The 12,957-nt window shown below is 51.4% G+C and overlaps 1 protein-coding gene across 2 annotated transcripts in view; it reads left to right on the top strand.

Annotated features, from left to right (window-relative positions):
• LOC147722941 (uncharacterized) overlaps nucleotides 1-12,957 on the top strand; it is a 796,795-nt gene that overhangs the window by 30,141 nt on the left and 753,697 nt on the right. For both annotated transcript variants that reach the window (XM_086965340.1, XM_086965341.1), the window contains exon 2: nucleotides 8,508-8,683. In XM_086965340.1, coding sequence (XP_086821466.1) covers nucleotides 8,597-8,683 — 87 coding nt within the window. In that variant the 5' untranslated portion in view covers nucleotides 8,508-8,596. The remainder of the gene's footprint in view (nucleotides 1-8,507; nucleotides 8,684-12,957) is intronic.

Raw genomic sequence — 12,957 nt, 5'->3', positions numbered from 1 at the left:
AGAAGTTTCCTATCAGCCGCCTCCCTCACTTGTGGGTGTAGTGCCCAGTGGCGGACCTGCATGTAGTGCAACCGTTCTGTCTCCGGTAACGTGTATTCCTGCCTAAAAAGTGTGAAGGGAAAAACGTCGTCCGGACCATATATGTGGTATAGGACCCGCCAGTGTGTAAAGGCCCCCCTTTCCATCCCGGGAGTGAAGTCTGGGTTATCAATCAGTGGTGTAAGTGGCGAAGGGAAGGTGGTGAGTCCGTGTACGGTGTTAGTGGCGTCCCACGCTTGCAAAGGAACTCTCGTGACAAAGGAAGCATACATATTAGCGGGTCGATGGGCTCTACGCAGAAAGGGTACTTCCTGTAGGGGGCAACCTGCCACTGCCTGGTCCTGGAAGAGCCAGTGCTTGTCCAACTCCCACCTGCTCCATTCTACCAGGTAGCGCAACTGAGCCGCCTCAAAGTATTTACGCAGGTCTGGTACCCCCAGCCCCCGGCCTCCGGGGCTAGCGTGGATAGCGCCCTCCTCATTCTAGGTTTCTGACCCTGCCAAATAAAGCGCAAAAGTCTTCCTTCGGTTGCTGAATCCAGCCCGCAGGTGGCTGTAGCGGTAGTGCCCTAAAGAGATAGAGAATTTGGGGCAAGACGGTCATTTTAACCGCGGCTATTCTACCCAGCCAGGAGAGGGTGCCTCGCCTCCAACGTCCCAACTCCTCTCGAATCTTCCCGCCCAGTATGGCATAGTTGGCGTTCACCATGGCCGGCAAAGAGGGAGCCAGCTGGATCCCCAAGTACGGCACGAGGTCGGACGACCATTGCAGGGGTAAGAGGTCTTGTAAGTAAGCTTTGGTGGCAGGAGTGAGAGAGAATTCCAGGGCCACCAATTTATCCATGTTCATCTTGAATCCCGCAACTCTTGCGAAGGTGTCTAGCTCCGCGATGCAGGCCGGAAGGGCCGTTCGCGGGTTCTCCAGCGACAGTATGACATTGTCCGCATAGAGACTGACAGTGTGAGTGAAGCCGCCAAACCTCACCCCCGTCGCTGCAGGAGCCTGGCGTATCCTCTGGGCAAATGGCTCCATATAAAAGGCAAAGAGCCGGGGTGACAGCGGGCACCCCTGCCTCGTACCTCTTTCGATGGTGAAGCTCTGCGAGCTATACCCATTCATGCGTACCACCGCCGTGGGGAATTTGTAGCAGTTAAATATAAGGGAGCAGAATTTCTCTCCAATACCGACTTTCAATAGGACTCGTTCTAGGTATGGCCAGTGTACTCGGTCAAACGCCTTTTCGGCGTCCACCGATAGCATCTTTCTCTCCCCGGGGATCCGGGAGGCTTTTTCTTTGAGGTGGACAATCCTTTTGGTATTATCCACTGTCTGCCTTCCGGGGACAAACCCCGCCTGGTCCGGTTCCACGAGTCCCGGCAGATGGAGGGCCAGTCGAGCTGCTAGGATCCCAGTATATAACTTAAGATCCACGTTTAGGAGAGAGATCGGCCTGTAGGAGCCGCACTTGGTCCTATCTTTTCCCGGCTTGGGATGACCGTAAGGGACGCCCGCAGAAGGTCAGGCGAGATAGCGCCTGGTGCAGAAAAAGAGTTGAAAAGGCGGGTGAGGATCGGCGCCGGTGTCGTGCAAAATGTTTTGTAAAAGAGGGACGTATAGCCGTCTGGCCCTGGAGCCTTACCTTGCTTGAGCTTGACAATGGCGGAGATAACTTGCTCGATGCGAATATCCCTATCCAGGTATTCTGCCTGTGAAGGGGCAAGAGCGGGGAGAGTGACCGAATCTAGGTATGCCGCTGCTGCGGATTCGTCCAAAGGGCTACCAGTGTAAAGAGCCGCATAGAAGCTGCGGAAAGTATCCGCGATTTGGGCATCCTCTGTGACCAAGGCTCCATCAGGCCTGGAGATCTCCTTTACCAACTGCTGTTGGCGTGCAACCCGGAGCCTATTCGCCAGGAGTCGGCCACATTTGTCCTCTCCGGTATAGTAGGTGTGTCTCAAACGCAGTGCCGCGTACTCCGCTCGGTCCATATCCAGGGCCGCTAGGAGCTTTCTCGCCACTTTGAGTTGCTTCCAAATTCTGAGAGCCCCCGTCCGTTGATGCATTTGTTCGAGTTCGTGCACCCGTTGGGTGAGTTCATCTCGCTTGCATTGCCGATCCTTATTGTCCGCAGAGGAAAGAGCCAGGAATTCTCCCCTAATTTCAGCCTTCATGGCCGCCCATTGTGTCGCCACGGAGGTGTCGGTGTTGGCGTGGTGGGACTGATAATCGCGGATACTGTCCAGAATACGACTCACCACTGCCTTTTTGTGCAATAAGGTGTCCCTGAGCCGCCAGACCCTGGGGGGGGTATGACATCGGTGGTAGTTGGAGTGTGGTGGTGGCCGGCGCAAGGTCCGTCAGGGAAATCACTCCCATCTCCGTTGCTGTAGCTAAGGCGCATACAGGCTCCATGGCTAGGAGATGGTCTAATCTAGCGTACGTTTTATGCGCATTGGAATAATACGAATATTCCCTATCAGTGGGGTGTGAGCGGCGCCAGAGATCGTGAAGATCCAGTTTCGCCATCCGGTCTTTACACCCGGACGAGAACGCCCCAGTTTGGGGAGTGCGCTGTGCTGACCTGTCAAGAACCGTGTCAAAGACCATGTTGACAATTACAATATGTCTATCTGGTGTAGCTGTGATGTCTGTTAAGGCTGAATGTAAAGTGTTCCTGGTGCTCATTAGGGCTATATAAGGACCCAACCGTGAATGTGAGACGACCTATCCTAAATCGATACGCCAGTAGCCTCCCCTTTTGTTCTGCGCATTTGTGTAGGACCTCTCCCTTAAAGTACCTCGCCACCAGGATCGCCACCCCTGCCGTCTTGTTAGTGCTAGAAGAGAAGAGTTGAGTCGGGAACTTGTGTGAGCGGAGCCAATGGCATTCGCGGGATAGCAGATGGGGTTATTGCAATAAACAGATGTCTGCCTGGGTGCTTTCTAAGTGGGACAGTATGGCACGACGTTTGACTGGGTTGTTTAAGCCCCTTACATTAAGGGTCAAAATCTTAAATGTTGTGGAAGGCATGTGCGACAATGGATTTGAGAACCCTGTTCCCCAGCCCGGGCGGCGCCATATGTGGAGTCACATCCCAGGCGGCTAAGACCTGTATGGTGCACTGGATGACCCACCCTCTCCCCAGACCCCCCTCCCATGTCCCACCCTAACCCCAACTTCAGAGCCCGCAACCATCACCCCCAACCCCAACCCGTCTCCTCCCAACCCCCGTCCCCCCACCCTCACCCCAACTTGAAAACCCCAAATGCAAATCATTATCTCGGGCCTGTCAGAACAAAGTGCAGGTCCGTAGAGAGTCATCATGTTGGGTAACGTGGCAGCGGCAGCCCCTCCCCCCCCTGTCAAAGCAAAGTGTGAAAGGCTCCTCCCCCAATCGAGGCTTCTCAGGCGGGAGCTGTGGTATCTCTAACCACCTCCTGGACAGCTGCTGCATGTTCCTGGGCTAGTGCCGCAGGGTCAGGCTTGAGGCGCCCCTTTGATTGGCGTAGTCGCCGAACCCGCTGCCAACCGTCGCAGGAGTGCTGTGCAGATCCATCCTGTGATCCGTGCGGGGAGGCCTCTCCTGACCCCTCGTCCTCTGGTAGATCTAGCTGCAGTAGAGCACATGTGTCACTAAGAGAGCGGAGCTGGTGCAGTTTCCCCTGCCATTTAAAGATGATGCAAAATGGATGACCCCATGAGTATGGCACCTCGTTGTCGCGTAGAAACGTCGTGACCACTTTGAAAGCTTGCCTCTTCTGCAGAGTGATGGCCGATAAGTCCTGGAATAGGGCGATTGAGTTGCCTCTAAATTGCAAAGGCTTCTTCTGGCCTGCCTTCTGTAAAATCCGCTCCTTCAGGGAGAAGTCTGGGAGGTATGCTAGAATGTCTGGTGGCTGGTGCACGTCTCGCCAGGCCCACTCTATGTGCACGGTCAATGCGGATGACGAAGTCAGGCGGTTCCCCAAGAATGTCTCTGAAGAGGTCCTGCAGGTAGCAGGTGACGCTATTCCCCTCCGCCTTCACCGGTACATTCCGTACCCGAATGTTGTTCCTCCGGGAACGATTCTCGAGGTCCTCCGCATGAGCCTGAAGGTCTACCTGTTGTTCCTTAAGACGGAGGACCTCTTGTTGAAGGTGAACCAGCTCCTCGCTGCGGGCATGGCCGGCGTCTTCCTCGGCGACCACTCGCTCACGCAGGCCGTCAATGTCCCTACGGAGCTCTCGCTGTTCCCCCGCTAGATCCTGCTTCAGTGCCTGGAAGTCATCCCGTAGGGTATTAAAGAGGGATTCTAGGAAGGTCCTCGTGATGGGCGCCTCTCCCTCCTCTCGCTGTTGTTCAGTGGCATTGGTTGTGGGCGAGGGGGGCGCCTGGGTTTTCCCTCCTTTTGGAGTGGCTTTTCCGAGCATGTCGGTGATTGTCCGGTTGCCTCTGCGGCTCGTGTTAGCCATGCCGCTGTCAGTTCTAGGGCCCCCGCTGATCCCAGGGCCCCAGGTCGTCAGTGCACCGCCGTAGCGCTGCCCAGTCTCTGCAGAGCCAGTCCTAGAGGGGCGGTCGGCCCCCGCGGGGAACCAGCAAGTGTCCCTTCTAGGCCCGGGCCTCCGAATCCAAGGCCACTGTGGTGCGCCTCCCAGGTAAGGCAAGAGCCAGTCCGTGATGGGCCGGGGAGATGGAGAGTCGTGCGTCCCCCTCGTGTGTTTGTGGCGTGTGGGCCCCCGGCTTCAAAGTCGGACCACCCGTCCGAACACCCGACCCGCGGGGTCGTTGGTCCCGGCACGAGTGTCCCGGCTCAGTTTCTCCTCCGGCAGAATGTATCGGAGACTATGGCGTGGAACGCCCGTGGCAGGCGATGAGCGTTGGTGAAGTCCCCACACCTTCCCAGGTCCCGCAGAGAGAAAGCGTGGTGTTCCCCTTGATGGCTGTCCCTCCTCCTCACCTCAAGTGCGCAGGTATCCGGCTGGTCGAAGAGCACCGCTGGGCTCAGCTGGGCTCCCAGGATCGTCAAACGCGTTGCAGAGCTCTGGCCTCCCCCTCCGTGCGGCAGGCCCCGAAGCCTGGTCCTCGAGTTTCGCGCCACTCCCGGGTCAGCCTCGGTCCCTGTCTGCGTGCCTCACACTGGCAGCTCACCCCGGTTGTCGGCGCCCCCTCGCTCCGCACCAGCCGCCACCGCCGTAGGCCTCACTGTCATCTCCAGGCACCCGCGCGGGCGCCCCGCCAGCTCCGTATAGGCCCAAGACCAGGGCCGCCAGTTGCGCAGCAGGCACCCCGGCGCAGCGGCGGCCCCGCGGCTCCAGGACGGCCGGCGCAGGACAAATCCCCAGCAGGCCTAGAGCCGGGGCCTCAATTTACAGTGCTCCGCCGAAAGGGCCGGGTGAGCCGGGGCACGTTCTCCTCACCTGCCGGCAGCAGAGACTGAACACCCCGGGCAAGGCTCACAGGGCTGGTCACCTCTCCATAGCTCGAGCGCCGTCTCGCATCACATCCTCCAGTCGCCTCCTACCAGCCGACAGCCAGGGCTCCCTGCGGTCCGAGGTCTGGATCCCCGCCACCGCCGCCGTCCACCGCGTGTGTTTCGACCCTGTGCACAGCCCAGGTCACCTAGGCGACAGCAGGTAAAGGGGCAGACGATCGACCAGCCAGGGAAGGTCCCCGGTGCCCCTCGGGGGTATCAGCATGTGCTCCGGGGGAGTGCTGCAGCTTGGGTCCTCCGCTTCGCGGCGACTAGGCCTGAAGCCGCGGTCTCAATTGTCCTCGCCACCCGCTGGATGGCCCCCGTGTGTCACTGCCTCCGGCACCGGCTCAGTCTGACCCCAGCAATCCGGAGTGCTCCTCACTCGTCCCCAGTCGAGCGGCGTCAGTCCGCTGCTCCCTGCTCGCACAGCTCAGGGTGCTGTAGATGCTAGAGGTATTCTGGGCGCCCAGCGCCCGCCGCCGCCATTATGCCGTACCACCTCGGCCAGGGCCTCCGCAGCGTATCTCGCGGCTCCGGCGGGCTACCCCGCGATGATCAGTGAGCGGAAAGGACACCGCTGAGAAGCACTGTGCTTCGTACTGTGGAATCCGGGAGTAGAGGGGGGAATGCACGTCTCTAAAGAGGCTAATAGGGGTTCAGGGCCGGGGAGCCTCGCAGGACACGCCTGACTAAGCCGCCATCTTGGCCACGCTCCACTAGGTATGTTTAAAAGCAATCCCAACCTTTGGGCACCCCTCCTGACTAATGTTTTCAAAGCAGTGGTCATTGGTCCCATCCCAACAACCTGGAAAGAGGCCATCATGATCCCAGTGTTTGAAAAGAGCAATAGGAATGACCCCCGCCTGTTACAGGCCAATTTCCATTATTGACACAACTGTGAAAGTTCTGTGGAGGGTCATTCTAGCTCGTCTAGAGACATGGGCATGCACTACTGGAATTATGTCAAAAATGCAGTATGGCTTTAGGAGGGGATGTGTATCACAGAACAGTGCCTCAATTTGTCCCTGATTATGGGCAGGTACATGAAGGCCAGGAGGGGCTCTATCCACCTGGCCTTCATGGACTTGTCCAGCGCTTTTGACACCGGCAATTGGGACAAATTGTAGGGACGAATGGAGGAAATGTGTATTGAAGGAACGCTTATATCCCCTTTGCTTAGGATTCACGCTTCCACCACTGTTGCACTACGATATGGCCCTCGTGGGGAGAAGACTAGGCCTATTGTTTCTACTGAAGCGCTGCGACAGGGGTGCATTTTAGCTCCATTTTTTTTATTTGATACCTATGGCCTAGAGTCCTTTTTAATAGAGAAGGAACTTGATTTTCCCAGAATAGGAGGCAACCCTGTCCCCCTGTTGTCTTACGCAGACAATACTGCCTTGGCAGCAAACAGTCTACAAAAACCATTGGATGCCTTCACAGATATTATGTTCGCATTGGACCTAAAAGTGAACTTTATCAAATCCGATATCATGGTATGCAGCCCCAGACCAACAAAAACAAGAACATTTGTAGTAAGGGGCAAGACCGTTGATAAGCTGTCTATTTTTACGTATTTGGGAAACATTTTTAATAACACAAAATGAATTGGGATTCTCTCATTACATCAAGGGTACAACACACTAGTCGGGTTGTGGAGGGTTTATTCCACTTTGCCTGTAAATTAGGCCATAAACCGGTGACAGAGATGATCACCCTGTGTAAAGCTAAATGCTTATCTGTCACATTTTATGGAGCAGGAGTGTGGGGTCATCATAAAAGCTGCCGATTACAAGATGTGGAAAATAATTTATCAAAAGGCTATTGATGACCTCAAAGAGTGCCCCCACATATTTTTGTCATTCTGAGGTGGGGTTGGATTACCTAGAGGATCAAATTGATACTGCCCCTTTATTCCATTGGGACTTAAAGTTTTCAAGGGAAGTTATCAAGGGCTGCACTAATGTTGATAGGGGCTTGGCGATCCCTTAGCTACGATTTGTCAGAGAAAAATTTCATTAGATTGGTGTGGATCACTACTTTGATGATCCCGCCAGCATTCATATGAATGCGAAAACCTTGATAAAAGAGGCTCATAAGTCTGAGGTGAATAATAGTCGACAGCAATTGATGGGGCTAGGTCACCCAAGTTTGCTCATTACTCAACAGCAATTTTATCTATCTTTTACTACAAAGGTACAGATGTTATTTTTTTATGACTAGATTTTGCCTATGCACTTTGCACTTTCTAGCAAAATTTTCCACACAGTCAGGTTAGGCTGATAAACTCCTCTCCTGTCCATGTGACAATTGGGCAGCTCAGAGCACCCTGCACTTTATTCTGTTTTGCCCTCTTTGTAAAGAGCTGAGGGTACAATTTTTAGCCCGACTTTTGAGGGGACTTCGTCAATGTACCTACATAGATGGTTTTAACATTTTGCACTCTTTGCCTATTGTTTCTTTTTGCACTGATGTTTCCAGTTATATTAAAACTGCATTGTCAATGAGAAAATGATACCAGTCACAATAGATAAACAAGCATTTCATTTTTTATATTTCTAATATCATAACTGTCTTGTAATGAAATTTGACGATTGTCATTACAGCTTGTTATTCTGGGCATCGGGCATGTGGGATGATAACTTTCTGAAAATGGCAAATTATATGAAATGTGGGGTTTTAACAATACTTATTGCACAATCTTGCTATGGAAAAATCTTTTTAAAGTATTATGTACATTTGTTAACTTTATTCGGGTCCAAGATCCAGAAAAGCTTATCTTTGATTGATTGAAGTTTGGATATGTTTTAAAATGTAGGTAATGTAAAAGCTTGGCTTTATTGAGTTTCTCTATGTATGCACTAAGGAAGCACACTCATAGTCTTTGTGATTTGGAAGTGCATGAATTAGAAATTTGTTTAAAGGTGTTACCCTAATGCTATATGTGCTCAATTTCTGTGGTATCATGTTTGAATTACATTGGTCATATTTTTGTCTCTTTGTTCCTTAAACAGGTCTCAAAATCTGGCCCCAGTAATAGTTGGATAAATTCACTGAACATCTCTGTAAAAAGAAAGGTGGTCACATAAAGTAGCCCGTAGTCATGGAAGACAAGTGGACATTGGAAGCGATTACCCCGCAAAAGAATATGGCACGGTTCACAAAGAAGATGCTGATTATTTTTAAGAAGGTAAAATGTGGCACTGTTTGGTTGACAAGTGCTACTGGTCATGTGGTCTGTTTTTGTCCAGGGGCATTCTTTTCAGAGCCTAGGCTGAGTGTAAGAGAGGCAGAATCGTGGCATAGCCAAGCAGAACCAGAGACAAGCCAGCTTTCTGATTTGACCCTAATGAGTCAAAGCACCAGCCAAGCCATCAAAAGCGTTGACTTGTAAATGATACAGCAAACGTCATGTAAAAATATGTACTAATGACTCTTTTAAAAATAGTTTAGTCCTTGAACGATTGTGTTTCGCTTCAGTTCCTCTCCTCGTTCCAGTCATTGAAGTGAAGCCTTCATCGAGAGATGGGCAGATTACACATCCTGCTTTTTCTTCCTCCCTTAGTTAGGTTATAACATCATGCCTGCCCTGATCTTTTCCTGATGAGTCTGTCTCCTGCAGGGAGGTGTTGCTTTGCTCCTTTAAAAGCACAAAAGGATAGTAAGAGAATGTAACGCGGTTCGATTTTAAAGTGATATTAAAGAAATGACCTGTATAGTTTCACCTTATTGGTAATATTGAGACAAGCCCTTTTTAGGTCGAGCAGACCTTACTCTCAATGCGTGAGCATTGAGAGTGTCTGCTTCAGACCTTTTGTAGCCCGTATGGGGAATGAGTTGGGAATGAGGACACGAATCTGTTACGAGCGTTTTTCCTCGCGGGAGCGCGCGTCTGATACCTGCGCATGCGCGGTGCAAGCCCTGGCTCTCACACAGACACAGGCAGCCCCCACCCCTCTGCATGCACGCACGCACACACACAGGCGCAAGCCCTCGCTCACACACAGACACAGGCAGCCCCCACCCCTCTGCATGCACGCACACACACACAGGCGCGCGCATGCACACTATCCCCTGCCTCGCATTCTCTCAATCACACACAGTCACGCATGCGCACACACATGCACACACACACACACACGCACGCACACACGCATACACACAGGCCTTCACATTAGCCCTGGCCCCCCCCTCCCCTCCCCTCCCCTCCCACTCACCGGGCTCTTTCGGCGTGTTCCGTGTCTCCTCTGCAGCGCTGGTCGGAGTCGGCCGGCTTCACTGCTTCCTCGGCGGCGGCGGGCGGAACTTCCTGCTGGATTGCAGGCCCCGCCCCCGTCTCGGCCAAAAGTGCCTGACTTCCGGTTTACACGGAGCAGGGCTGCACTAAACCCAAGGAATCATGAGGGGATTTCCTTCCCATACACGAGGCAGGTATTTATTTTAATTTGATCAGTACTTCATTAGTTTGTGGTGTGCTGCTAGTGGATATTGTAGGCTCTTGAAGATTCGCCAACCAGTAGCGAGTGGTGTGGTGAATGAATTGCAGATAAGAATTTATCACCAACGATGCGTTTGGACGTTTTCACAGTTCTTGTGTTGATGGAACAAGTTGATGCTGCTTGTGATGGTTCTATGCTGGACACGTGTGTTTCCCCATAGGCCAGTTGCCATGGAAGGTGCTCAGAGCCTGCGTGCAGTGAAGAAACAGATGGGTTGGAATATTCCTACACATGAGCACAGTTGCAATGTTGTTCAGATAGAAGCTACATGTTTTAATTGTACTTTTTGAGTGTTGGCTTCTAACTTGAAGTAAATCTTTTGGGTGGTTGCAGGTAGTTTGGCACGGGTTTGACAATAGGTTGCAGCATACAATGAGGGCGTGTTAGTAGGCAAAAGTAGTACTGATTCTGATTTGCTGGGTGTATCTTGTTTTAATACAGATATGTTGTTGTTTTTTATTTCATTTAGCTGTGGCCTTTGCTTGCTGTTTTAATGGTTTCTTTAATAGAGGGCTATGTCTAAATCAGAGTTTTCCTTTGCCCGAATGCAGAACTTGAGTTGTTTATCAAAGGTAACCGATTTTGAATGAGGACTGAAGTTGAATTACTTTGTCAATTATTTCTGTACAAATATTGCTCCTCCTCTGCCAGGGTCTTACAGTTGGTGCTGTTGTTTTGGCATCCTGTAATATGTGTTTGGCAGCTGTCTTGATGAGCCAGCTGTTCGTGGCTTATTTCAGAATATGATTCCAAATGGTGCAATGTCGCATGAAACACGAGTCCCCCTCTCTGCCGCTGGCATGCTCCCGCATGGCGTGGTCTGAGGTGGCCCACTCTTCTTCAGGTGCATCTTGGACTAGTTGCTGAGCTCGGAAGGCCTGAGCTCCCAGTGCCGCGGTACTCAAGGCTGTAGGGCACCAATATCATTTTACATATTAATCAGCATTTGCAAGGTACCCAAGGCAGTGTTTTTACTGGTTGGTGGTCCGAGTAAAACAGACTCCCAGTCTCTTGGCTTATGTGCTAGATTTTCAGGTTTTTTTTTTGCTTTTGGAGAAATGTGCGCCATGAGTGACCACAGGCTAATCTAAAATGATAATGGTGCCCAGTCTCTTATACTATTTTGTAAATGTGCTGGTGATCCCACCCCGTTAGCCTGCTTTCAAGATCTAACCACTGTACAGATATCGCTGATTTGGGGAAAGGACCCCCGCAGAGTAGCTTTGACGACATCGCAGCTGCCGCGAGACAGGCGAGGACTGGGTACCCCCTCCTCTGAGGCCTACTTCCTCGCAGTGCAGCTGCAGTGGCTCTAGCGCTGATCATCACATAGAGGAGACAGAAACACAGGTGGGGACTCTGTCGACCCCAGAGATCACCTGATGCTCCTACCAGGGGCCAAGCCTAATCCGGCACATCCCCTGTTGGTGAAAGTGGCCAGATCCTGCATGTTAAGAATCCTCCGCCGCTCTAGGACAGCGCCAATATACTCCCCATTGTTACCACTTGCGGGTCTCCCTAAAGGACGCGGGCAATACACAACTAGAGAATCACTTACGTGGACAAAACATGCACTCACCGAGGTGGAAGCCCTGTTCACTGAAGGCCAGTTGTCCTCATTCGAGGGCCTGAAGGAGGAGAGCGGGTTCCCCACCGGCCAGTTCCTATTACACAGGCAACTTGTAGCTGACAGTAGGAAGACGTGGGATCTAGCGGAAGGTGAAACGAAAACGCACCCTTCACTACACACAATATTAAATATGGGAGCAGGGAGAACCCTCATCACCTGGATATAGAAATCTTACATGTATGCCACTAACGCGGCTCTGACTAAAGTGGGAGGAAGAATTTGGTTGAGCGCCACATGATAACGAATGGCTCATTGCCCTAGAACACCACAAAAAAAGTATCATGTAACCAGTGCTTCAAAAATATCCAATTCAACATACTACACCGTGCATATCTCACACCGGAGCGGCTCAAGCGTTTTTTCCCTGCAACGCAGTTCGAATGTCCGCGGTGTCGCACACCTGATGCCACATTCTTCCATAGGTTATGGGCTTGTCCCACACTACAGTCCTTTTGGGCAGGAGTACACGCCACACTGCTGACAGTCACAGGCCTGACAGGGCGTACCACATGGGAGGCTAGCGCCCTGGGGATATTTAGGCGACACAGGCAGAAAAAGGTGGAAACACGTAAATACAACACATATTACATTACAAATGCTATAGGTGTCACATTTGCAAAAGTTATAACTATTGGCATTGTAAATGACAAAGCTATTAATTTTGCTATTTTAAAAACCAAAACATAAATAAAAAATGTGTCATTTACAATACCAATAGCTCAAACTTTCCTAATGCGAGACCTATTGCATTGCAAATGCTTGTTGTGATTGCTCTACCCCAGATGTCCTGCTCAAGCAGACAGAGGGTACACGATTGACACTCTCCTGGTGTGGGATAAATGGCGTGGCTTCTTGCTGTTTTGGCACTTGTTTAAACTCCTGCTTCTTCTCTGCTTCAGTTTTGGGGATTGCAGTTATGTGTATGATGGTGCTGTTGTTGACTGCACTGTCAGATTTGCTTTGGACTTTTCGCTTGAGTTAGTCATGATGAAGGAAGTGTTGGTCAGTGCAGTGTTCTTTGAGTTCTTTGCATGTGTCCGCACCATGACAAAGGTAAATACCAGAGCTGTGAGGGTTGAAGTTATTTCTTTTTGTTATTTTAAGCATCTCGCTTTTATGGTTGAAGATGGAAAGCGTTCTGCTAAGTTGAGTAATCTTGACAAGTAAGAGGCTACTTCAGATAATCCTATTCCTGCAGTATCCACAACCTTGAATAGCTTGATGGAACTGTGGTCTCGGCTCTGCAATGACCGTCACTCCCTTTGTAAGACAATTATAAGGTCCTCGAAGAAGAACCCAAGGGAAGATTTATACAGGGTGCACAGTTGGCAGAAA

Source organism: Lissotriton vulgaris, chromosome 4_1, assembly GCF_964263255.1.
Source record: "Lissotriton vulgaris chromosome 4_1, aLisVul1.2, whole genome shotgun sequence".
Lineage (NCBI taxonomy): Eukaryota > Metazoa > Chordata > Amphibia > Caudata > Salamandridae > Lissotriton > Lissotriton vulgaris.
Note: the sequence above shows the minus strand (reverse complement) of the source record. Positions and strands in the feature narration are given on the sequence as shown.